Below are 25,034 nucleotides of genomic sequence, written 5' to 3'. Positions count from 1 at the left end.
GTTTGGAGAAAATTAATGTAGAATACATAGAATGACGAACTGATAGTCAAATAACTCGTTAACTCTCGCTATCTAGCGTGACATGACGAGTTTCAGTTGATATAAAGGAAAGAAACAATATTCGGAAACATTAGGCTGAGAACTTTTTGAATTAATTGCCGTACTTTCTCTGAAAATCTTTTGTCTTATAGAACGATATTTATTGGTGCTTGTTCCATCCTCTCTCGGCATTCCTTTGGCCTGCCAATAAACTCTACAGAACTCCAGTTTCTTTCTTTGGCCATGATATTTCGATTCGTCCATGACAGTAGGGAAACGTAGGCGTCCAACCCGCAAGAACGATTGTAATAGCCTATAAGCTGCGGGGCGATTTTTCATGACAGGGAATCTGCATTATACGTTCACTCACTAAATTTTCTCCGATTCTTATTGGTTTAAAATGTGATCACGTGACGCGATAAGTGTTCGTCCCCGCGGAGAGACACTCAGCAGCCCATAGTGCCCGTCCAAGGAAAATACCCGGATGGATAATATTCGCCGGCTGAAAAAACAGTTGACAGTTCGTTACGCTATTCCCGTTATCCAATGTACGTCTGGACGAATGATTGACAGTTGTGACAGCCTCTACGCATGAATAAATATTTGATTGCATCTGGCATTAGGTGGGTTTTGACTGTTTTTCAACTTGCGCACTCAGCTGGAGACAAATTTCGCTGTGAAGTAGACAATAAGTACATATAGAAGGATGTGTGCGTGGACAGAATTGATGTCTCTGAACTTATCGGTACCGATAGTTGCCCTTGGAAATTTGATGTTCTTAAAACTAGCAGATTAACCCTCGAAGCTTCGCTTCTCTCGGGCAATCTTTGTTTTAAGAACATCAAGATTTCGCGCGGGGCAGCTATCATGGCTGATAGTGCCTCGACAGAACACTCTATTGTTTTAATAGAAAACCTGACGTTTCCGGCATCTATCAAGCTAAGCGGATAGTTGCCAAGACAATCCACAACCGAAGCCTCTCTTTATGGTACAGGGGGCGAGCAATCGCTCGAGATTCGCCACGATGTTGACCGTTTTCCTTTCCCGAACCTATCGGCACAGATCCATCAGACACCGATGAACATCAACAACCAAGAACTAGAAGATTCTGGCCCCAGCCCCGTACGTGAAAACGGACTAATCAACGCAAACCGAAGGCGATGTCAGATCGTGTGCAACTGAATTTCCGATTATTATTAATGTCTGAGTCCCCTTCGTTGTCCGCGTTGGCAGACAGTATCCGGGTCCTGTCGAACGCTGTCGCGTTGTCTTCAGAAAGAAAGCAGGCCGCGTTATCTTCAAGGAAAGGAAAGGAAAAAAAACTTTTCTTATAAAGAGCCAGCTAAATTAATGAAAGTTGAAGATCAGTTATTCAATCGTAGTGAAAGATCCATTTTGTTCCCTCTTTTCTTTCATCCCTTCCACAACCACCCCCAGCCGATCCTTTCATCACCACATTTTTTCCGCTCAAACGCAGTTTTTTCGATAGACGAACATCTTAGATATCTAATAGACGACCCTTGTCTCTAATCTCTTCGCGGTTTGGAAATAGCGTTGGTTTCTTTTTTTTTGTGCACCAGAACAACTTCATTGTCACGGTTGAAGACTGACAAAAAGAAAGCTCTGGGCTTCCATCGATCTCCATTCCCACAGAACTGTTTCCGTTTTTTTGAAGGAAACGTTCGGATCACTCTCATCGACATATGGTGCAACCATGTGTAATAGTAAAGGCTGGACCAGGGGTTTTGAAGGCTCTGAAAGAGCTCCTGGTCCGAAGGGATTCGATCCATCATTTTTAAAGAAAAAAATTTAGTCGTCCCGCCGTTGGTGCCGAGAGCTTGCAATCAGCGTGTGGGAGAATTTTTCAAGATTCCCGTGGTCTGTATTTTCTCAATAGACACTTTTTTCACATGACGTCACGGCGGCCCGTTGGTGTTATGTCCAAAACAAAGAAATGGCGGCCATGATGGTGCACTAAACTAATCCTCTGTGGAGTTAAACTCTATTTTTAATGCAAATTCCTGATTCTTGTTTTCAGTAATCCAATATGGCTGTTGGTCCCTTGAATGAAAACGCTTCTTCACAACCTATTGCCTGTAGTGTATTGTTCTTTCCCCTAGCAACTATTGTTATACGGCAAAAAAATGGATGCACTCGTGAACAGGGCGAATAGGCCACTTCCAACAGAAAATACTTCCACCGTAATACTCGTTGTTTGTTTCCAAATTGTTGCATACGCATTTTTTCCAGTTTCTCTTGGGACTTACAATGGTCCCAAGAGAAAATAAAACCATGCGTGCTACAAAAGTTTGGAATGGCAAACAAAGTATCATGGTATTTTTAAAATGGTCAGCCTACTTTTGCAACGCACAAAGGGATAATCTAAGACTTCCTGTGCTCTAATCTAGTCGAGAATTCCGTATTATTGATTGGAGAACACTTGTCTTCAATAATACAGTCTGTCATAGTCTGAAGATCGCTGCGCATGCAAGGAGATAATCGAGTACTAATGAGGGTCAACTCCCATACAGGAAACACCAAAAAGGCACAGTTTTTTGAAGTAAAAGGATATACGTGTCAACTGCTATTTACTGCTATAAATTTTCACGTAGTTTTTTTCATAGAAATGGAGATTTCATCTTCAACTACAAAAAATCTGGAATATCATTTTAAAATTCATCTCTAGCTATCCCAAACTGTCGAATTTAGACAGCCCACTTTACCAAAATTGCCCCTTTCTTTTCTTGATTACTCGTTTTACGTTTCTAACCGCCGAGGTCAAATATTCATCTGGCAAAATAGCGCTTAAAACAGCACGGGACGGCGGAAAAAACATGACACGTGACTCAGTTAACATTTTCTTCAAACTTTTTATCGAATCATTTGCTTTAAATTCTGCATATTGGAACAAATTGTAGCCACCGTATTGTTCATCTGTATTTCTACTATAAATAACAAAAGATCGATGCTCAGATTTCAACGGCCTCCACTAACAGAAGAGTGGTCTGTAGAGGGCCCTTAATACAGCATACGAGCATTCTATTATTTTTGCTTCCTGTTTCAGGGATTTCAAGAATGACCTCATCATAGCTGCAGCTATATTTGATTTTGGGCGTACTATTCCATACTGCGGAAACAGGAAGCCGTTTGCTTTAATCATTCAAGCCAACTCTTCCAACTTAGCGGCGATCCTATTCAAATCCAATCTTGACTTAGTAGAGCAAGGCTTCAACGCCAGTTATTTTGCTGTAGACAAGACTCCAAAGATTTGTAAGTGTCTTAAATAATCAAATAAAAATGTCTCTAAAGAATTAACTGAATAGAGTGTAATGTGAAGTACTAAAGAATTGTCAAATACTTGTGGAAAAGAGATAGTTCGTCGCACGTCTGACGCGGCGTTTCATCTCTGCAAGAGACTCTTCAGAGACCTTTTAGAATTTAACAGCAAACTCGTTGAGCATCGCGCTCAAAGTCCAGTTCGCAATGCAAGTTCAAGCAGTATTAGCAGTCTGACCTTACGCAGACTCTCAACCTCACTTTCACTAGTTTATTCATACAATAAAAGATCTATCTCAAAACAAAAAAATCAAATAACAACGATAATAGCACCACAACTCAATGATTGATGTTATTTGAAAAGGTCTGTCGTATTCTGAAGATTCTTTCATTTGATTTCAATGTTCTGACAGCAAAGTCTCTAAAACCAAAACTCCATTTGAGTTACGTGCATTTAAAGTGTGTTGTTATCAGCTTTTGAAGTTCAATACAAGCGCACAAGTGCATCTGAAAAGATAATATATAGATATTTAGCCAGGCCCAAAAGCGGGGGTCGCGTTTCTAACCCCAGAAAGCAGTATAGTGTTTATATGAAAATAATAATGTTTCTGCATAACGTACAAAATTAATCGACGTTAGTGTGTACAGTTTACAGTGATCAAACAGATCAAACACCTCTGAGCTGACAGCAGTAAAGAAACAAGCCTTACAAACAATAACCAACAATTTAAATCAACAACTAAAACTGAAATTACATGCACAATAATCTCTTTCAGAAAATTTTGCGTCTGACCTGACATTCTTTACTCCCTCATTCTTCAGTTCAGAACAACAGCAAAAATCTTTACTAATCAAAAAGTCAACCGAAAGGGTAGTTAATTCGTTTACTCGACTGCAATTTCATAGTGCAGTCCATTTCATACAAAAAGCCTATAAATGTGATTGTTGAAATATGACAGAATCTCTATTAACACTGAATTGCTGAATTGTTTCCAGGCCTTCTTCGTTTTTTTATGTGAGGCAGCGAGGCATATATTAAGAAGGAGAACATTACCTGAAAGCCCCCCGTTGTTTTGTCTCTCGCTCTATTTCTCTCAGCTTTACGTTGATTTTTATTGAAATTTTCTCTTCATCTCCTTCTCGAGAATTTCTTTGCTTCAATTTCTCAAATTTCGTCCCCTCTTCTCGCGTGCTCTTCCCTGCCTTTATCCCGTTGCTCGTCACTAATATGATTTGCCGCCAGAAAAACGCTGGTTGCCAAATGCAACGCTGCCACGCGATTTCCCGCAAAGGAAAATGACCGAATACTCCCCTCTCCAGAGGCTGTTCTGCCTCCCCTTCCTCCACACCACCTCTTTAACAGATGTCGAGAAGCCTAAATCACCATACCCAGGCGAGCAGATTTTTCGACAACTGTCTTCTTCTAATGTTTGCCTCCCGTGGCAGACGGCATGGCTAACTAGCATTATGGAAGGAAAACCACTATATTTGCCTATGTGAATAAGGTTTATAGGAATAATTTATTTATTGATTTTTTTTCTGTAAATTCTAGCTGTCAGTATTGTCGATGGAAGTATCACCGGTCACGAGGTCACTTTAACATTGTCCCCCACTGCTGATGCCAATAAGGTTAAGAACTACATTGTGCTTTACAAGCCTACGTTGAATGGAAAGAGGGAATGGACATTCAAGAGGAGTGAAAATACCCAAATCACACTAAGGTCACTGAAAGGACTGACTAAATACAAAGTAATGGCAGTGGGATATACTTCAGACAGAGACACTTATGGAAGTCAAGAAATTACCTTTGAAACCTTAGAAGGTAAGTTTACTTTGTAAACCTCAGGGGGTGGGGGTAAAAAGATTAACAGTTTAGTGACTGATTGATACTTTCGTTTCAGAACACCTACCTAAGATATAACCTTGTTTTTGTAAAGGGCACCCCATGAAAGCCCCCTCCCCCCCCCCCCCCTTCCTCCCCCCCTAGCTACGCCCCTGGTAAAATCTAACTAACAAGAACTAACATGAATGACTTCAATTCACATTATACATTGGCGCAAGCTTGGAATAAAAAGAAATACAGCAGTCCAAGGGCTCAGTCGAATCGCATATTTAATCACCCACTATGCTACTTAAGGACAACTTCAAATATTCGTTTAACTAATTTTATTTCAGCCTAGTTTGAATTTAGTGAAGTTTTTTAATTTGATGTAACAACTTATTTATTTACTTTTCTTTTAGCAGCAGAACCAGAAACGACCACTGCGTCAATAACTAGTCCAACGCCAGGTTAGCTTGCATGTGTACGGGAGAATAATTATTAAAAGCAGAAACGTGATGTGCATTCGTATCCAGGAGCAGTCCCCAACAGACACTTTGCTGTGTTATAGTCAGTTGCTCAGTGATATTATACTGTTTTGTACACTCACCCTGGCGTCTAATAGAAATAGTGATCGCAACAATAGATGCTAACATTAACAGTTACTTGGATATATCACATCATCGATTTGGATTCCTCAAAAATAACGTAAAGACCAATGTGTTTACTGTGCCCCAGTGCAAAAGCTCGAGTACATGTATTGTACGACATCATTTATACGGTTGAAGATTTCAAGAGTAAACTATCAGACTTGCTTTGCCCTAGCTTTTTTGAGCTTAACTTGGGTAGAAAATAAGGTAAAAGGGGAGGAAGATTCTGAATACATAATCATGGTCTTAAAATCAAATATAGTTACTTGATTTTGTTTTTGTTTTCGTTCACTGTCTGAGGAAAGGGTTAAATGTATATGTATTGGTAAGGAATTCAATTTAATTGATAGATGGTGTTTCCTTAGAACCCATTGCCCTGATGTACCCTTATGGAGATGCCGCCGGAGATTCTATCATTACATTCGACATCAGCGGAAAGAAGTGTTTTAGGATAAATATCCCTGACGGGGGAATGGCATTCTTTGGTAAACGACACAGGAAACTCCATGTAAGTCTACTGGCTCGTTCAACCCCATGGCTTAAATATACTATCAACAGACGCTATCATAGGGCTTAACATACGCAAACAGTGAATTACTGAGGCTGCTAGTCCAGCTATGACATAGTGATGTAAACAAAGTACATGTATGTGTTGCCGGCAAAATTCGTTTTTTTTAACCTAGGTTAAATTGCATTGTGATCCGCATTTTACCTAGGTTGAATACGCACTCAGATGGATTGAAGAAAATTAAGGGTCGGGTATCCCAGAAAAGTACATTTTGGACTATTTTTCTTTGCAAACAATGAAAGCGTCGTTGCCAGAGTGCTCTGTTGGCAAACTGTCCCAACTAATTTTGTCGCCGATTGTAGATTATGGATTCAACCTGGGAACGGATTTTACCTGCAACATATGGACTAGCAAATCGTCGGATAAATGCACATTATTTTAATAGGCTTGTTTCATCCTACAGGTTTGTCCCAATGGCGTAGTCCAGTTTGAAAGTGAACGTTTAAACCGATGGCCTTACAGATTTGGTCAAAGATACTGGCTGAGATACGATCCAATTCTGGCACCCTATTGGAGCAACATAGACCTCGTGAATTCGTTTGTCACTGGACCTTCAAAGGTATTTTATCAGGTATATTCCGATTCCATCCCAGGTGCAAACACAACGTTAAGTATGGCAACAGCAGACGTCATGAAGCTTCTTTCGAGACCTCTTCCAACGAATTTCAGCGCATCTTGGGTTCTTGTTGTTACATGGGAAAAACTCCGTCCTCGGGAATATACAGCAGCATCACAAAATTTGGTGAGATATGTATAATATTCTTTAAATGATTCAACTTATGACAGATGCATGAGACGCTAACGAATAATTAATATTCTCTATCAGTTAATGACGCTGATCTTTTTCATGGTTCTCAAACATTTAACTGCCCCTGTGATCAAAATTTTTTCTTCAGATTTTGAAAGTGTGTCTGCTTATCACTTGACTGGCAAAAATTTGATCTTTGATTTTTATCCAAAGGACGTTTACATTGAGTGTCAGTTTTGGATTTCACGGTCCACCATTACTCACATTCAAAACTGACCGATTGGACCTCAGAGGGTTGGCCCTTGAAAGCCTAAGACTCCCGAGCTGCATATTAATAAGTAATGAGCATTTGACGTCATTTTCTCGTCTCACACACAATTTTTTTCTCTTCGATAAAGCAGGCATATTATCAAGATTAAAATACCATTTCAAAGCTGAAAGAGAGTGCATTTATTTCCAAGAGACGACTTTGAAGTCGAAAGACGATAAACAGCGAGACAAGTCATCCGTGTCGTACTCACCGCTTGCGGTTTTGTAATTCATGCAACAAATAAACACAACCAGTGCATCCAGTTCCTCTCATCTAGATGCAGCTTTTTCTTCAAGTATTCAAATAGACATTTTAGAGCGAAGAGAGTAAATGTGTTATTAACAAAAGATGATGTATTACGGAATTGTATCCCGGTCGGGATACATTTGAATTTGATCAGGGGCACGTGACCAAAAATTAACCAATCAAAGTGCTCGTTTTGTTGATTGACAGTCTAGGTGTATAACAATAACATTTGTTATCATCTTCGATTGTTTTACAAATATCCTACACCTCTTAAACGCCTGAAATGAAGGCGGATCTTACTCTAACTAAAGATCTTATTGAGTTCCGTGTTTTACCTTTCATTTCTCAAACGTTTTACCAAATAGACAAGGTGTGCTTCAATTTATTTGTATTATTTTGTCAATGGATGTTTATCTCTCCATTCCAGCTGAACACGTTTCAGGCGGTCATTATTACCGACGGAGTTTACGCCTTTGTCATGTTTAACTACCCTGAAGGTGGCATACAGTGGTCCGCCCCAAGTAGTGTGTAAGTATCACCTTTTAATTAACATTAGAAATGTAAAACGTTTTGTGTTATCCTTTACTTACCCGCATTCTCATTTCTTTATCGCCTGTCTTGAGTTGTTTTCTTTCAACTCAGGTCCAACCATATACACTACACCAACTACAGAGGTCTTCCTGTTATGGGATGGAATGCTGGAGACGACACTGGGAACTTGTTTAACTATAAAAGGTTGGTAGGTTTGTTTCTAGTTATGAGCTTTTATGAGAAGTTCTCGTAATGTTCACGGTTCTCTAATTACTCGACTTACAGATCAGGGACTGTTGGGGTGGAAAGCATCGACAGTCTTGTGGGAAACACAGGCATCATTGGAAAGTGGTTCTTCAGACTTGAGAATTCAAAAGGAGAACAAGATGCCATTCAGAAGTGCCTTCGCTGGTTTAAAAATCAGCCAGACCCTGCGTCGTACACTGATGCTGTTGAGCCATGTCCTTGCACTCTGAGGCAAGCTTTCTTCGACGAGCGTTTTCAGTGGATCACACCAGAAGCACCGGTCACCTACTGTGTATATACCAGGTTTCCTTCTGCAGCCAACAGAGGTCGACAGTGTTGTTACCACACCAGGTTTGACACCCGGTTCGGTGCTCTGATCGTTGGCTACCCTGATGGAGGAGTTATTCACCGGTATCACAAGCTGGCTTCGAAATCACTTTATCTAAGACATCAATTCAGTGACGTCTTGGGCTTCAAATATTGCTGTGTACAGTCCAAACTGTGCGAACGATTTTTTAGAAAGCGACCATCGGAAGGATGCCAGAACTACCTTCCCCCAGTGTGGAGTAAGTTGTTGTTGTTGTTCTTTTTTTTCGAGTAAACCGCTGCGCTAAATGCTGTTTACTCAATAAGAATCACAAGGGCAAACTGTGACAGTGGAAAGATACAATAGAATGCCCTCTTTGAAAGTCATGAGGCCAAAATTTGAAGAACACTAAATTACTCGAGCAAGGGAGCACACTAAAACCATGAACACTTGACATCTTTTTGTGCATTTGTTTGATGACTGCACAATGAGGGCTTTTGAGTCGAACAAAAAAAGACAAGAGTATTTACACCATAAAAATAAAGAAATACGAAATTGATGAATATATAAGTACAAATGAATCCTCCTGCTTGAGAAGAGGCCTTAAGGCTGGTTTTCACTAGTGACAGAGTCAGAGTCGTAGTCGTAGTAGGGGTCATGAAAGAGCTCACAACCTAGTGAAAATCGAAAATCAGAGTCGTAAACGTAGTCATAAGCCCGACGAAATCGGAGTCGGAAGAATCAGAACGTTTTCATTTCTTCCAATTCCTCTTATGACTCCGTCGCTTATAATCCAATGAAAACAAAATTGTCGGAGTCGGAAGCAGGAGTGGAAGAGCCAACCAATCACAACGCCTGGAATCAAACACTGTGATTGATTTAGTATTCCGCTTCTGCTTCCGATTCCGACAATCTAGTTTTCATTTGATTGTAAGCGATGGAGTCATAAGGGGAATGAGTGTTCTGCTTCCGACTCCGTCGGTTTGATTCTCAATAGATCGTATCCTTCTACGCTTCTGATTACGACTCCGACTACGACTCAGTCTCTAGTGAAAACCAGCCTTTATTGGACAACTAATAAGAAAAATGAAGAATTTAAATTTCGTGGCTGGTATGACGCGGCGTTTCGTCTCGGCCAAGAGACTCATCAGATACTTTTCGAATTGCAGCAAACTCGTAGAGCATCGCCATCAAATTGCATATAACAATTTTTTATTGGATATAACTCGTGAACTTTGCGGTTGGGAATCCTTCTGTGATAGAAGGCCAGACTGCTAACATCTTGACTTCGCGAACGGGACTTTGAGCGCGATGCTCAACGAGTTTGCTGGAATTCGAAAAGTATCTGATGAGTCTCTTGGCCGAGACGAAACGCCGCGTCATACCAGCCACGAAATTTAAATTCTTCACAAGTACTTGACAATTTTTTATTGCAAATAAGAAAAATGTACACAAAAATGGTGTTCATGGTTAGAGTGTCTTCACTGAAAGTATTTGCCTCCTTTGTACAAAAATTTATATAATTATATACCCTCAGTAGAATAAATACATGTGCAGTGTTTTTTCCAAAATCGACAGCTTTTAGTAGCGTGCGTGTAAACGTCTACTCATTCATTTCACTCAGAGGTAGTAGACGTCCTGCGTGCTGACCAACCCTTGAGGACCCGTCCCTAATAGTCAAATGTTTGTAATCTTGAAAATTTTACTGACACTGAAAACAATATCGATATTTCGATTGCCATTTTAAGTGACAAGCGTATGTTTTTTTCTGTAGGCTGGTTATGGGGTGATCCTCATTTCGTCACCCTAGATGGTGGAAACTACACCTTCAATGGTCTTGGAGAGTATACAATGGTCAACGCGAAAAATGGACAATTTGAGTTACAAGCCCGAACAAAACTTGCCAAAGGAGGAGGAACAGCAACCGTTTTTGCTGCAGCAGTAGCGAAAGAAGTTAACACAAGCGCTGTGCAAGTGGCGCTGAAGGACGGAGGTTAGTGTCGATGCACCACGCAGGGTATAATTAATTGACAGGTTGATCAGGTAATTCATTAGTTAATTAATTATTTTCTAACTGACCATTATAGCATCATTTTAAATTTACTTTTTTCCTTTCATCTTACACGCGCGTGTTTTTCACTTTTAGGAGGTTTAAAGGTGTTGGTCGATGGAGAAGTATTTCAAGGTTTCGACAGTTTAACCAACGTCAGTTTGAACCTGAATGGCTCTGTAGCAGTATCACGTCCCAAAAACAATTCCTTCCTTGTGACGTTTCCGTCTGGGATATCTGTGACAGTGACGGAAGTAAAAGAGTCACTCTCCATTGTCTTTGCTGCTCCTGTGTCATTTAAAGGTTTCACAAAAGGCCTTTTAGGCACCTGGAATGATGACGCATTGGATGATTTCCTGAGACCCGATGGTACCACACTGAATCATAACGCCACAGGAAGAGAAATCCACTATAATTTTGGAAAAAAATGTAAGTTACTTGACTGGGTATAGCTTGGTTTTCCAGAAGGAAAATGTGGTATTCTAAAAGTTAGAACTACAAATTACTTTTTTTTCGGAAATTGGCTTTGAAATTTTAATCTCTCATCAAAATACGGGATGTAATTTCTTTTTTAACGCCCTCTAGTTTTGGAACAACTTTGTTGTTCAGGGGCAATTCACAGTTTTTCAATTATACGGCTAATGTTCTTTTTGTTTTCCTTTTTTGTTACAGTATATACATTATGCACTACTATATTATCACTTACATCTAAGGTTACGAAGGCAGATTCATCGCAGATGCCAAAGTAGCAAAGAATTTTGATTTTTTTCCAACCTTATGGGTGAACAAAATGTATGGCACGAAAAAAGTGCTTGGTTGTAAATTATATTGCGATCATGCTTGTAAAATTCGTGAACTCGGTGAACTCTTGTAAATGTACAAACTGCAAAAACTGCTAATCAGAAAATAAATCTCCCTGTTATTTATTTCAATAAAAGATGTTGACTGTACTTATTAATAAGTGGAATGATTTCCATTTTCAGGGCAAGTTACGTTTAACACATCCCTATTCGCTTACAACCCTGGAGAAGATGTAAACACCTTCAAGAATGAGTCATTTGAGCCACTTTTCCTGGATAATATCACTTTTGCGAAAGACGCTTTAAGGCAGCAAGCAGAGGCTATTTGCCAAGGAGATGTCAACTGCTTATTCGACATAGCCTCTACAGGAGACACAGCAGTTGGAGAGAGTACTAAACAAATATCTGTGCAGCTGGAGAGCGAATCGGAAGAATTGCGTAAGTTAAAAGTGCATCTAGAAACGAATTCGAAGATATGAATGGGGATTAACTGATAGCTGAAGATTGAGGGTCTAAAATAGGACCTTCTAAGCCCGCTTCACGCCACTAATTTTTCTTTAATCCCACCACCCCACCTGCTCCTGACATCTCATCTCGATCCCGTTTTTAAGTGTGTGTATTTTTGGACTAGACGCGATTTTTAGAAGGAAATGCATCATAGCCTCTTTCTTTATTTACGATATAGAAAGCAGACGCAGGTTTTAGTTTCCCAAAATTACCAACTTTTGGGTAAGTTCTCTTGGATTAGAAAACAGTACATGACTCAGCGAAGAAAAAGGAAGGCAGTGGGTCTGCAGAAAGATCGGTGAAATGTGGGGCATAATGGGAAACATCTATATTTTAGAACATTCAACATTTTTATTCACTACCATCCTTTCAGGAAATATTCCAATCATATACTGAAGTGAATGAAAATTTTTAAAGCACCATGTCGAGGAAACAAAAAGACAGTAACATTCGAACATACTACATGTCTTCAAGATACAATTTCTGTTAAATTGTAAAATAAAATATCAACTGTTCAATCAGAGTTAACACTGCACCGGCATTTTCCCAGGAATGACTAGCGCCTTTCCAGTTTTCATTTCGTCAAGAAGTCAACTCTTTTTTGTGAACATTTGTTGCCTTAATTGAAAAACGACAAAATGAATTTCTAGTGGGTCCGAGTCAAAAAATCACACGTTTATTAAACCTCACCGGGCAGCCAAACAAGGATCTCACTCCTACCAAAAAATTGACGTACCGACTGAGTTGAAAATTAGAAAGATTAAGCATAAAGTTTACGCCAAACGGCAAACGTCGGAGTGAAATTTGGGTTTTGCCAAAAATGGAAGAACCGTGCTTGCTATTAGTTCATTTCCGCCCTTTTAGCTCCATATGGCAATAATAATAATAATAATAATAATAATAATATAATAATAATAATAATAATAATAATAATAATAATAATAATTGTCGCTGCTAATCGCCGTCGCAAAGTACAGCAACGACGCAGCTCAACAAGGTCGAACCAAAAGCATACAATGGCGCCTCTGGCAGCCGCTATACGGTCCATGTGTGACCTTGGAGCACAGCTTACAGCCAGCTGGAATCGGCTGTATGCTGGTTTTTGCCGAGGGGGGAAAACCGGAGAACCCGGAGAAAAACCCTCGAAGCAGAGAAGAGAACCAACACAAACTCAACCCACTTATGGCTTCTGGTCCGGGAATCGAACCTCGGCCACATTGGTGGGAGGCGAGTGCCCTCACCACTGAGCCATCCCTGCTCTCTGCTCAAGCAACTTCTCAAAGGAACGGGACAAGTTAAAATGAGAGAATTTTCACGCTTTTATGAGAAGCAGAAGCCTGCCGTTTCCCGTTTGCCGTTGGCCTTAAGCGTCCTGCTTAATCTCTATATTATCACTTTGTTGCGGACTGAATATTTTCTTCAGGCCCTTCTTCTTCACAAGGGAAAGTACGGTCTAGAAACGTTTCTCTAAAGTACGAAAACTTTTCCCCAGGAATTCGAAAATAATTGCCGTTTTGTCCAGTTCCCTGTTAAAATGTGACAAGAGCACTTTGAAGTTGCCTCTTTCGTGACTTGGAGAGCGCCATCTTGGATATGACGTGTTATGACGTAGCAATAGTCAACAAACGTGTTCGACCATACCAATTTCTTCGATCCCTGATCACTTTCTCAATGTTGTGTGACCTATCTGCTTCTAGAAATTCAAATGTAAGATGAACTATGGTAAACGGACTTGTGGTTCAATAGGTAGTAGGCCATGTAGGCCATAAGTGCGACAGAAACTCAAGACACGTAATTGTTATAGATTTTCTAGTCAATCAAACTAGGCGGCAAAAATCAGCCAGAGCAAATGTAAATAAGACAAAAACCTTGAACATGCGAAGAAAAAATATTCACAAGCGTACCTTTTTCAATTTCTTCCTTCAGGGACAGCCGTCTTCGATGCTTGAGCAAACGCATTTGTTTACTTTCACACCGAGAAGCGTGTGGGTGTACGCTTTCGATGGGGATGAAACTAAACGCATGTTTAGACTTGAGAACACAAATAGAAATTTTTAAAAATCCGAAGCTTACACCGGAAAATTAAAATTTAAAGAAAAGTTGGCCGGCGAAAATAAAACATGGATGGATTCCTCAAACGTGAAAACTTGACTGCTATATAATTTGTCTGTTAGGGTCTGTCATTTACATTTACAAGTACATTTAGAAATCCTTGACTATTGCTACGTCATAGCCTCGTTTGAATACACAAAAACAAAAATGGCGGATTTCAATTTAAATTTGACTATTTTTGAAGCGTTATTGTTGGCCATTTAAACACTTGTAGTCCAAATGATTGGTCAAGTATGACAATACAGGTAAAGAACTTTCGATTCAGAGAAACTTTTTCTAGACCGTAGTTTCCCTTTAAACTCTCTTCGCTCTTCTGGCCTTACGCCATGTTCATCAGGGCCAGGGGTGCGGGAGAGTCCACCGTTGGCATTTGAGTCAGCGGTTGTGACTTTGTCTGCCGTGACAGCATTTGAAGTGAGAATAATCTTCTCACTCACGGGGAGCCAGCCCGTGCCATTATTGTTTCTTGCCTTACACTTCCCTGGCGCCATACGTTTTAGCCCAATATCGCATCATTGCAATTTCTTCGTGAGAACCCTTGCCTACAGGGGTTGTTCCATTGGAGGAATGTCGAATAGGCCAAGCGTCCATTAAGGTAGCGAATACCATGATCCTCTACTCGTATAGTAATGTGCCGACCAATAAGTTGTTCGTTTTAATCCTTCTTTGACTGTTTTTCCAAAGTCTCGCGGGTATTGAAACATTGTATTGACCTGGCTCTTGTGATGAACAGAAGAATGAAGATTTTCCACATAAAGGGTCATAAAGCTCACCAAATTTGTGCTGTCATAGGAAAATTGACTGAAATTCTGTTGAAGGTATTCCAGTTCCCATTTTAGCAGCTTTACTGAGCGCACAGTCTGGGCGGCAACACTTCCTTTGAGGACCATTCAAAGTAAACAATTAGTGATTCACTGGCTTCTTTTGACAAAGTCGGACTGTTAAGTGGGTCGGTGTTTATTGTTGAGAACCCAACCGTAGAAAAAAACCACCCGTGTAAATGGAAGTCCATCCATTCCCCGCTCGTAATAATCAAGAATTCCCGCATCCCGCCATAAAAATAATGAACTTCCCGCTTCCTGTCCACCTCTATTTATCCCAGATCACACCTGCAAATAGGCTTTCATCCCGCATGTCGCCAGAGAAAAAAGGCGTATTCCGCATCCCGCCAACCCTATGCTAGGCCCTCAATATTGGTGTCACTTTTACCCGCGACAGCTGAGGAACCTCGACATTCCTAGGTTATGCCTGAGAGGTGAATTTACAAGTTTTATTGATAGCTGAGGAATAGGTTGAAACATCGATTTTTTTTTTAATTTGTAATATTAATAACACATAAGGAAGGTACAGTAATCACACCTATACATACATTGACTGGTAACAGGGAAATAGCTAAAATCTTAACTGATATAAGTGAGACTGCGGTAAACCCAACCAGACCCTCTGAAACATATACACGTAAGCCATTTGTTTCCAAGTTATTGGAAATCTCCCAAAATAACTGACATCATAACTTTCATCTTAACAAGGCTTATGTAAAAAATACCACTGTATTCTTACACATTTGCTCTTTTAGATAATTTCCCACCCAAGATTATGTCTGGGCCTTCCGAGCTTAATTTGACAGTGAACACAACGGTCAGCGTAACTGTCACTGCAGAAGATCCCAACGGTGATCCCATGACCTTCAACGTCTCCGGAAGTCTTCCGAAAGGGGCCAAATTATCAACCAATGTTTCGTCCGTGACGCTAACTTGGAATGTAACCACCGAAGAGGTAACTAATCAAAACTGAAGTGGTAGTTAAAATACAACAAGCGTTAATCATCGTAATGTTAAAGATGACGATGATGATTATATTTCTTTTCATGACAGTAGTGATGACGATAATAATCATATATTTTACATCGTACGCGTTTCTTTCGTTAGTTAATACGTGGGTCCTATTTTTGGGTGCAACAACGGTTTACTCTCTTCAACTCCCCTTCGTCGGCATATTACATTTCATTTATCTAACTCATTTATTAAGAGTACTTCGTTACCAATACCAAAAACGTCGATAGAAATTCCATGTTCAATAACTCTTATTAGCGCTGTCAAAAAGTTTATTTATTGAATTGTCATTGGCGGGGGAGTAACCGTGCACATGTAGCTGTATAGCCAAGATTTAAGTTATAGGTTAAGAATAACTTTTAGTGCTGGGTTAAATTTGACAATCTTTTTAACTGCATGGCAAATTTTCTTTTCATATTTTTTTTGCAGATTGATATAGAGTTTGTGGTCGCTGATGATTCCAAGCAAGCTACGGTACTGCGGCCATTACTAAACGTGTGCGCATGTCACAATCTAGGAACGTGTGTACCTGTAGATGAAAATGACGCAGATAACAGAGGTCAAAGATTCAATATACTTTCGTGTGTGTGTCAAAATGGTTATACCGGCACATTTTGTGAGGCGGACCTAGATGCATGTGAGGAAAATTTCCAACCCTGCTATCCGGGGTCCAGTGCACTGATTTAAAGCCACCTGCAAACGAGTCAGGCTTCGATTGTGGTCCTTGCCCAGATGGGTTAACAGGAGATGGAGTCGAATGTACAGGTAATGGATAGCAATCTCCTCCCACCCCTCCACCTTCCCTCAGTCCTCCTCGCCCGATGGAGGTGTTTTTTGCAATTTTGAAATGGAGTTTGATTTAGGGGTACGAATGGTCCTTCGTACGAAATCGTTTTCTTAGCGGTTATGCGTGTCGCGCTTGAAATTAAAACTCTAAAGTCGCGGTCTCACCATGAAAAGCGCTAGTCGCGACTTCTCGGAAAGTCTTGCGTGTACCTTTCTCGACTCCTTAACTTGCAACGCTAAAACTTTCCTTATTTGTTTCTTTATCCACCGCGAAAAATTTGATTTTTTTTTTTTGCCCGTAGCATCCACTTTTTGCCACACTCGTGAAGCTAAATTTCGATTTTTTTTTTCTGAGTTCATTTTTCCACTTTAATTTAATAGTATGTGACGTCATATTGCGGCACAAAAGGAAAAATCACCTCATCTTTAAGAGAAAGTTGAGAGATATCTACTGAAAGTAAAACAAAATAATTCTCATATGTCTTATGAGAACGAGAATTGAAGGACCCCTTGAAGGTGTGATTGGGGCTCCCACATCTGTTCCTCCTTGCACAATTCATACCCTAAAGCGAATCATTTAATTATTCTACATATGTTGAATCTCATGTTGCATTTAAAACGTTTCAGATATTGACGAATGTGCGACGAATAACGCAGGCTGTGGACAAAATTGCTTGAACAATCACGGATCATTTGAGTGTGACTGCGATGCTGGATATGTTGTAAATCCTCTGGACAAGAAGAGTTGTGCTGGTTAGCATATATAGCAGCTGTTTAGAAAGATCAATTCGTTGTTATACTATTCTCTGCCCTACTTTGTTCTGTTCTGTTTTTTCTGCTCTACTCTCCTCAGCTCCTCCCCGCAGCTCTCCTGTGCTCTACTCTTCTCTGCTCTCTGCTTTTCTCTGTCTTCCTCTTCTCTTCCCTTCTCTTCTCTGCCATCCTCTGCTCTTCTTTGCTCTACTTTCCTCTTCTTGCCTCACTTCTCCTCTCCTCTCCCCTCCTTTCCCCTCCTATCCTCTGCTCTCCTCTACACTCCTCTACTGGCTCATGTCCTCTCCTCTCTTCCGCTCTTCTGGCAAATGGCTTGTCACCATAAGATTAAGTTTGACTACATACTGTAATATACATACTTTATTTATTTAAGCCAAGGTAGCCCAGTCAGGGTCAAAACTGACTCTGTTATCAAAAGGAACCCTGGAAAACTACGCTATTACAACTAGTTGCAAAATTAACAACTGCAAGTCAGGTCAATAAATTTAAAGACGTTTCCATTGATAATTTTATCGTGGTCGAACCACGTTGACCATAAAAGAAAGAAAATATGGTCCCGTCTTCTAGGTCAAAGAACAGGCTAGACCCGTTTTAAAGCAATAATGCAAGGAAAATTTATATCTTTGTTTTTTTCTGCTTTTGACTATTGTGCGGTCTGAGCAAGAACCTATCCGATAGAATTGATAGACGTCATAAAAGTGCGGCTCTGATCATTACCTAAACTGACCGGCGAAGGAATTAGTGACGTTACACGTTACATCAAACAGAGTACCTCGTTACCGAGTTTTAAGACCTATACGAAAACATACCTTTTCAAAAAATGTTATAACTTAGATTAGCATGTAATATAGTCTTTTTACCTAAAAATGTAGTTTTAATATCTTAAAATAGTTTTAACATAGTTTTTACCTGAAAATTGTAAAATTCATCCTACTGCTACGTGTAAATTTTCTTATTTTGGATTGTAATTATTGTAAAGCGCTATTGGGCTGAAGGGAAATAGCGTTATATAAAGCATTATTGTTATTATTATTATTATTATTATTATTATTATTATTATTATTATTATTATTACGCGGTGGGAGACGCTTCAGATCATACTGCGTCCTTATAAATGTTAACAGTCAAGCTACATATTAATTATACCGTAATGCTAAACTATGGAATCCCTGTCCATTAAAGATTGAAATATATATATATATATATAATTTCTTTTTTTGAGTAGAACGTATTTCGTAGAGCGCTCAACTCAATTGATTGAGGAGCAATAACTATGACTTTACACAAGTTTAGGTTTCACGATGGTTACTCGTGAAACCTAAACTTGTGCAAAGTCATATATATATATATATATATATATATATATATATATATATATGTATATATAGTCAATATAACGTTTAGAAGAAAGACAACTTCACAGCGTAGCGACTTCAAGTTTCATGTTTGGACAATCATCAGGCTACAGATCTTACATTTGCATTCTAACTCATTTAAAGACCATTCTAATACTCTATGAGAATTTCAAATCCAAAACTCCCTGTCGGTTGATAAACCCATCGAAACCGGAAATGGGAAAAGTCGCCAAGCAGTACCTTGACACCATAAACAAAGCTGTCATCTCCGCGACCAACCTAAACCAATGGAAGAACACCTCAACTGTAATAAATTGGTTCAAAGCGATTTCCAACAAAAGCTATTCACGGTTCATCAAATTGGACATTGTGGAATTCTACCCATCTGTATCAGAGAATGTCTTAGATAAAGCCATTGCCTATGCCAGCTCAATAACCTCCATCCCACAAAGGACCCTAGCCGTCATCAAGAATTCAAGAAAATCCCTCTTGTTTGACAGCAGTGACACATGGGTAAAGAAAGGGCCAAACTCGCTGTTCGATGTCACAATGGGTTGCTTCGATGGTGCCGAGGTCTGTGAATTAGTAGGGCTTTACCTCCTAAGTAAACTATCCGCCCTTGTCAACAAAGCGTCCATAGGCCTATACAGAGACGATGGCCTCGCTGTAGTTAGCAACATCAGCGGACCCACCCTAGATCGCTTGAGAAAGCGCATAACCGCTCTCTTCAAAGAAGAAAACCTTTCAATCACAATCGAAACGAACCTACTTTCCACCGACTTTCTGGACGTAACGCTGGATTTGCAGAGATAAAAGTACTACCCCTACAGAAAACCCAACAACAAACTATCATACATCAATGCACGGTCGAATCATCCACCCACCATCATCAAAGAGCTGCCAATAATGGTCAACAAAAGAATATCTGACCTGTCTTGCGACAAAGACGAATTCGACAAAGCCAAAGATGTCTACGAATTGGCGTTTAAGGAAAACGGGCACAACGCAACCTTCAAGTACGAGCCCGCCAAGCAAAACAGCAAACGGAAAAGGAACCGTCAACGCAATATCCTCTGGTTCAATCCACCATACAACCTGCAAGTCAAGACCAACATCGGAAAAAAATTCATCTACCTGATCAAGAAACACTTCCACAAAGGCCACAAGCTTCACAAAATTCTAAACACGAACACAATCAAGCTTAGCTACTGCTGCACAACCAACATGACAGGCATTATCAGGCAACACAATGCAAAAGTATTAAACGCCACGAAAACACCTAACGAAGCGCGGCTATGCAATTGCAGAAACAAGCAATCATGCCCCTTAGACGGCAAATGTCTATCATCGTCTATAGTCTATAGAGCCGAAGTGACAAGCGATATCAACACCAAGATCTACTACGGAGCGTCAGAGGGAGAATTTAAAACCCGATACAACAATCACACTAAATCCTTCAGGCATAAAAAGTACTGCAGTGAGACGGAGTTATCGAGGCATATCTGGAGTCTAAAGGACAATAACATCAATTACACGCTACGCTGGGCAATAGAGTCTTTCGCCTCACCATACAAATGTGGATCAAAGAGATGCGACCTGTGCCTTACAGAAAAGTTGTACATAATAAAAGCAGATACGCGCCACCTACTGAACAAAAGAAACGAGTTAATTTCTAAATGCAGACACAAGAACAAATACCTTTTGTCGAACTTAAAATAGCACGCTCCCCTAGAGTATTAGAATGGTCTTTAAATGAGTTAGAATGCAAATGTAAGATCTGTAGCCTGATGATTGTCCAAACATGAAACTTGAAGTCGCTACGCTGTGAAGTTGTCTTTCTTCTAAACGTTATATTGACTATATTCGCTCTACTTCACGTATCGAGCACTCTGCAGCTAACTGGAACCCCCTACTTGCTATATATATATATATATATATATATATATATATATATATATATCTTTTGAAATGATCAAAAAACTTTGCGCTCATTGGGTCTACGAAAATGTCTAAACTTCATTAGCTGGTCACGTTGTGAGTGCGTCGTATAGGTTTAGATTACAAGATATTCGGCGAATATATGAAGCATATATTAATTTCTTCTTCTTCTTCTCCTTCCCGTTCTCTTTCTCCTTCTCCTTCTCCCCCTCCCCCTCTTCCTCCTTCCCCTCCATCTCCTCCTCCTCCTTTTCCTTCTTCTTCTCCTCCTTCTCCTTCTCCTCCTCCTCCTTCTCCTTCTCAAGGTAACATACCTACTCACCCTGGTGTCTTATTGCAGACGTAGATGAATGTGGGTCGGGGAGAGGAGGATGTATGCAGACCTGCGAGAATACATTGGGTTCATACACTTGCAAATGTGATGCAGACTTTGAAGTGGATCCCGCTAATCCAAAGGACTGCATAGGTGAGTTATTTAGGGTACGTTTGATTGACCGTATTCCGGAATAGGAATACATGGAATATATGGTAGAAATCCTTCGTTTTTACAGAGATTCACGTTAAAATGGTCAAACATCGGTTAAAATGCTATTTGAAAAATATTTTTATTATCCTTGCTGCTTCGAAACGCGCCAGACATACCGTTTTAATCATCACGCCACGTATTCTTATTCCGGAATAGGGTCAATCGAACGCGCCCTTAAAAGCATTTACCAGCATTGTAAAGACCGAAGGATCACATGTTAGTACTATTTCTGACTACTTGTGACAATTTGCAATGCATTCGCTTCTTTACTTAAATTAATAGGTCTTCCGGAATGGACATAGCATAAAAAGATCATTGCAAAAAATGAACATTCTCCTGTCCTTTTTTTTAGCCAAGTACCTTTGTCCACAAAATTTAATTGGCTGTGACGATATCTGCTTGTTGTCTGATGGAAAGGAAAAGTGTGCTTGCAGAAAAGGATATGCTTTACAACAGGACGGAAAAACTTGCAGAGGTAGGTGGTGTATTAATTACCCCTAGGATGTACAGGGGAAGGGACTGGGCGGATGCCCTCCCCCCCGTATTTTTTAAAAATTTTGTAAACAGGATTTTCTCTGGGCGACTATCCATTTCAGTAGATGTTAGTTGAGACAATTTGCTGAAAATTGGTTAAAATCTTTGTTGTTATAGATGTAGGAGATCTTACGTGACATGTAGTTGAATGGTTGCGTATGAGCTACGAAATCATTAAAGCTTATACTAAAATATAATATTGTAAGCTGTTAGAGCCATATTTTGGGCCAGAATTAGTTACAAAGTAACATAGTGATCTAGTATGCATCTTTTAAATCTTAAGCTGTCGGAAACCCTAAGATGGGTCTCTAACTAACCACCCCCACCCCCCCCCCCCCCCTCCCCACACACACACCTGCAAAATTGACGACGCCGAAGTACCTGACATAAAGGAACTCTAAACGATATCTTTATTGAAATTTTTTCTTAGACAAGGACTTCCCAAGTATTTTTTTTTCTGCTTGCTTTTCTTTCAGATAAAGACGAGTGTGAATCTTTTGAATTGAACAGCTGCGACCAACGATGTAATAATACCGACGGAGGCTATGTCTGCTCATGTGTACATGGTTATACTCTCGATGCTGATAGCTTCACTTGCAACGGTAAATTATAATTACAAGAGGCCTGATGTGCTACCCTTAAGAGTGTTCCTGTTTGTATGAGTGATTTGCTTTAATCAGAGGGCTAGCAAAGCCCTCTATGCCAGTACAACGCTATATGTTACAACAAATACTTTTTTGCCCCCCCCCCCCCCTCCTTTCCCTTGTCTCCCTCCCAGCCCCTTAGTTTTGCTACATAAGAACAAAAAGATGAAAAACGGTATGGTGGCGATCGTAATCTCAATTGTGTAATGGATTTGGTTTTTTTTTTCTTTGGGGGGAGGGGGGGGGTCTGTCTTGAGAATAGACGTGAAGGACTCTTTCTGATTTATAAAGTAAATCGAATGCTATAATACCGCAGATATCGACGAGTGTTTGCTGTTCACCTATGAGTGCCAAGATGAATCCATGCAATGCGAAAACAAACCTGGCTCTTACGACTGTGTTTGTGGAGAAGGACTATATTGGATTGACAACAAATGCCAAGGTGAGTCCAATGCAATAAATAACTCGAAGAAAGGCAAACTTTAGTGACATGACCGATGAAAATAATTGGCTCTAAATACTAGGACTCGTCCAGTTATTTCTCAGTGTTCGACATTTTACAAGAAGCCTGCCATTTTGTTGTTTGTTGTCTTTTGTTGCCTGCCATTTTTGTTGTCTTTTTAATCGGTCAAGATGACGCTATGAACTGCTCGATTGAGTTTCTTCAACCTTGGAAAGGTTTGGGGACTTAATTTATGTATTTATCTTGTATTCATTTTTTGTTTACAATAGCTTGGTAATATACATACGAAGAAATATCATTATGCAGATGCCTACTCGAAAAGCCAACTGTCAAGCTACCATTTTGTTGTCATATGTTATTACTCGTACTCGATAAGTCTTAAAGAAAGTGTGCGCTTTTGTCACAAATGCACACACTTTTTATCTTTATACTGAATTTACTAACAAAGCTTAAAAAATTGAAAGACCTCAAAATTGGACAGGACATTACAAAATAATTAAACGTCTGAACGTGTGAGCCAAAGGGCCTTTGCTGGCACGACGTCTGGGTGACCCTTCAAATGGTCCCCCCACTTGAAAAAATTAATTAGAACGCTGCAGTTCAATACCACCCAATTCAGTTTTTTTTTGTGTTTGTGTAACACTTACCACTGGCAACCCACTGTAAGCTGCATGCAACGTCTGGTTTTATTTTTGTGCAATTTAGAAATCTGAAAGGGTACGACAGCCGCAATTAAGAGGCAATAGATTGAATATTAATTCTTGAATATTAATTAGCTGAACCTCCCAAATTTTTCAAGAAGGGATACATCTCTGTTTGGGCATTTTTCATATTAGAAGAACTAAACATGACTTCTAGTGTTCTGAATTACTATGTTTAATAAAGTTGTGTCAATGTAAAGTGTACTAGTTTTGAAATACATGTTTGTCTATTTGCTGAAAGGACTTGAAAAGGGAGCTGAACCTCCTCCTCCTCCACCTGCAGAAGAACCGCGAACACCATCCGACGAGGAGAGAAGCCAGTCTGTCGAGTTGCAGATACTGGGGTTAAATGTGTCTCAGGTTGGATAATATTTTCGTTTTGTATCAACATGCCTTTGAATTCCCTGGGGAACAAAGGGTCGCCACAACAACCTTGAACGAACATGGTTCTAGGAAATCCTCTCCATCTCGGTCCTCGTCTTACCAGCTGCCTTCACTTCAGCGTCAACGCTTCTGCACCAGGTCTGTTTTCGTCGGCCCACCTTCCGCTTCCGATGTGGATTCCATTCAATGGCTTGTCTGGTGACGTTAGAGACAGGCTTGCAGAGCGTGTGACCGATCCATCCCCATTTTTAACCGCGCGGCCATGGGCCGAGCGTGGTTCTTGCTCTGCACGTTGCTTATTAACCGCGCGGCCATGAGCCGAGCGCGGTTCTTCGTCTGCACGTTGATGTTTACTCGCCAAAAGCTGTTAAAACGTTAATGTACTTAAAACTTTATGAATATTTCGCTCTTTATTTAATACAAAATATATTGCCTTTTTGTGTTATTGAAGGGCTTGATTAGAAGCGAGTATTGAATACATAAAAATCCATTACGTCATTCATGGAATGTGTCGACGTTGCAACTTTTATTGGTAGGGAAGTAACCACTGTACTAAAGATAACCGTAGATAACGTACTTCTTGAATTATGTGACTCGTGTGACTACTTTGCAACCCCTTTGCTCGTGTAAAAAAACAATTAAATTTAATCGTGATTTTTAAGAAAAAAAGCTCTAAGTTGTTAATAGTGTTATTCTCGTATCGTTCATATCCATACAAATACGAAAAAAGGTCCAGATTAATTAAGACCATTACGTCATCGGATATTTCACAACGGCTACGACTGATGTTGCAATCGGAGTGTTTACAACGGCTATAAGTGACGGTGCAATAAGATCGTGTGCAGTCGTTGTTGTGAATTGTTGCGCTAAATGTTGATCAGGTGATTT

General features: G+C 40.0%; 1 protein-coding gene across 1 annotated transcript in view; it reads left to right on the top strand.

Moving 5' to 3' along the window:
• LOC138056087 (mucin-like protein) overlaps positions 1 to 25,034 on the top strand; it is a 40,312-nt gene that overhangs the window by 8,304 nt on the left and 6,974 nt on the right. The window contains 20 exon segments of the mRNA XM_068901925.1: positions 3,104 to 3,309; positions 4,868 to 5,137; positions 5,557 to 5,604; positions 6,150 to 6,292; positions 6,756 to 7,094; positions 8,084 to 8,184; positions 8,299 to 8,391; positions 8,473 to 8,999; positions 10,515 to 10,733; positions 10,887 to 11,219; positions 11,774 to 12,028; positions 15,786 to 15,985; positions 16,471 to 16,708; positions 16,711 to 16,806; positions 17,455 to 17,580; positions 21,235 to 21,360; positions 21,773 to 21,895; positions 22,431 to 22,556; positions 22,915 to 23,040; positions 24,004 to 24,122. Coding sequence (XP_068758026.1) covers positions 3,104 to 3,309; positions 4,868 to 5,137; positions 5,557 to 5,604; positions 6,150 to 6,292; positions 6,756 to 7,094; positions 8,084 to 8,184; positions 8,299 to 8,391; positions 8,473 to 8,999; positions 10,515 to 10,733; positions 10,887 to 11,219; positions 11,774 to 12,028; positions 15,786 to 15,985; positions 16,471 to 16,708; positions 16,711 to 16,806; positions 17,455 to 17,580; positions 21,235 to 21,360; positions 21,773 to 21,895; positions 22,431 to 22,556; positions 22,915 to 23,040; positions 24,004 to 24,122 — 3,814 coding nt within the window.

This window comes from Montipora capricornis, chromosome 7 (genome assembly GCF_036669925.1).
Source record: "Montipora capricornis isolate CH-2021 chromosome 7, ASM3666992v2, whole genome shotgun sequence".
NCBI classification, from domain to species: domain Eukaryota; kingdom Metazoa; phylum Cnidaria; class Anthozoa; order Scleractinia; family Acroporidae; genus Montipora; species Montipora capricornis.
Note: the sequence above shows the minus strand (reverse complement) of the source record. Positions and strands in the feature narration are given on the sequence as shown.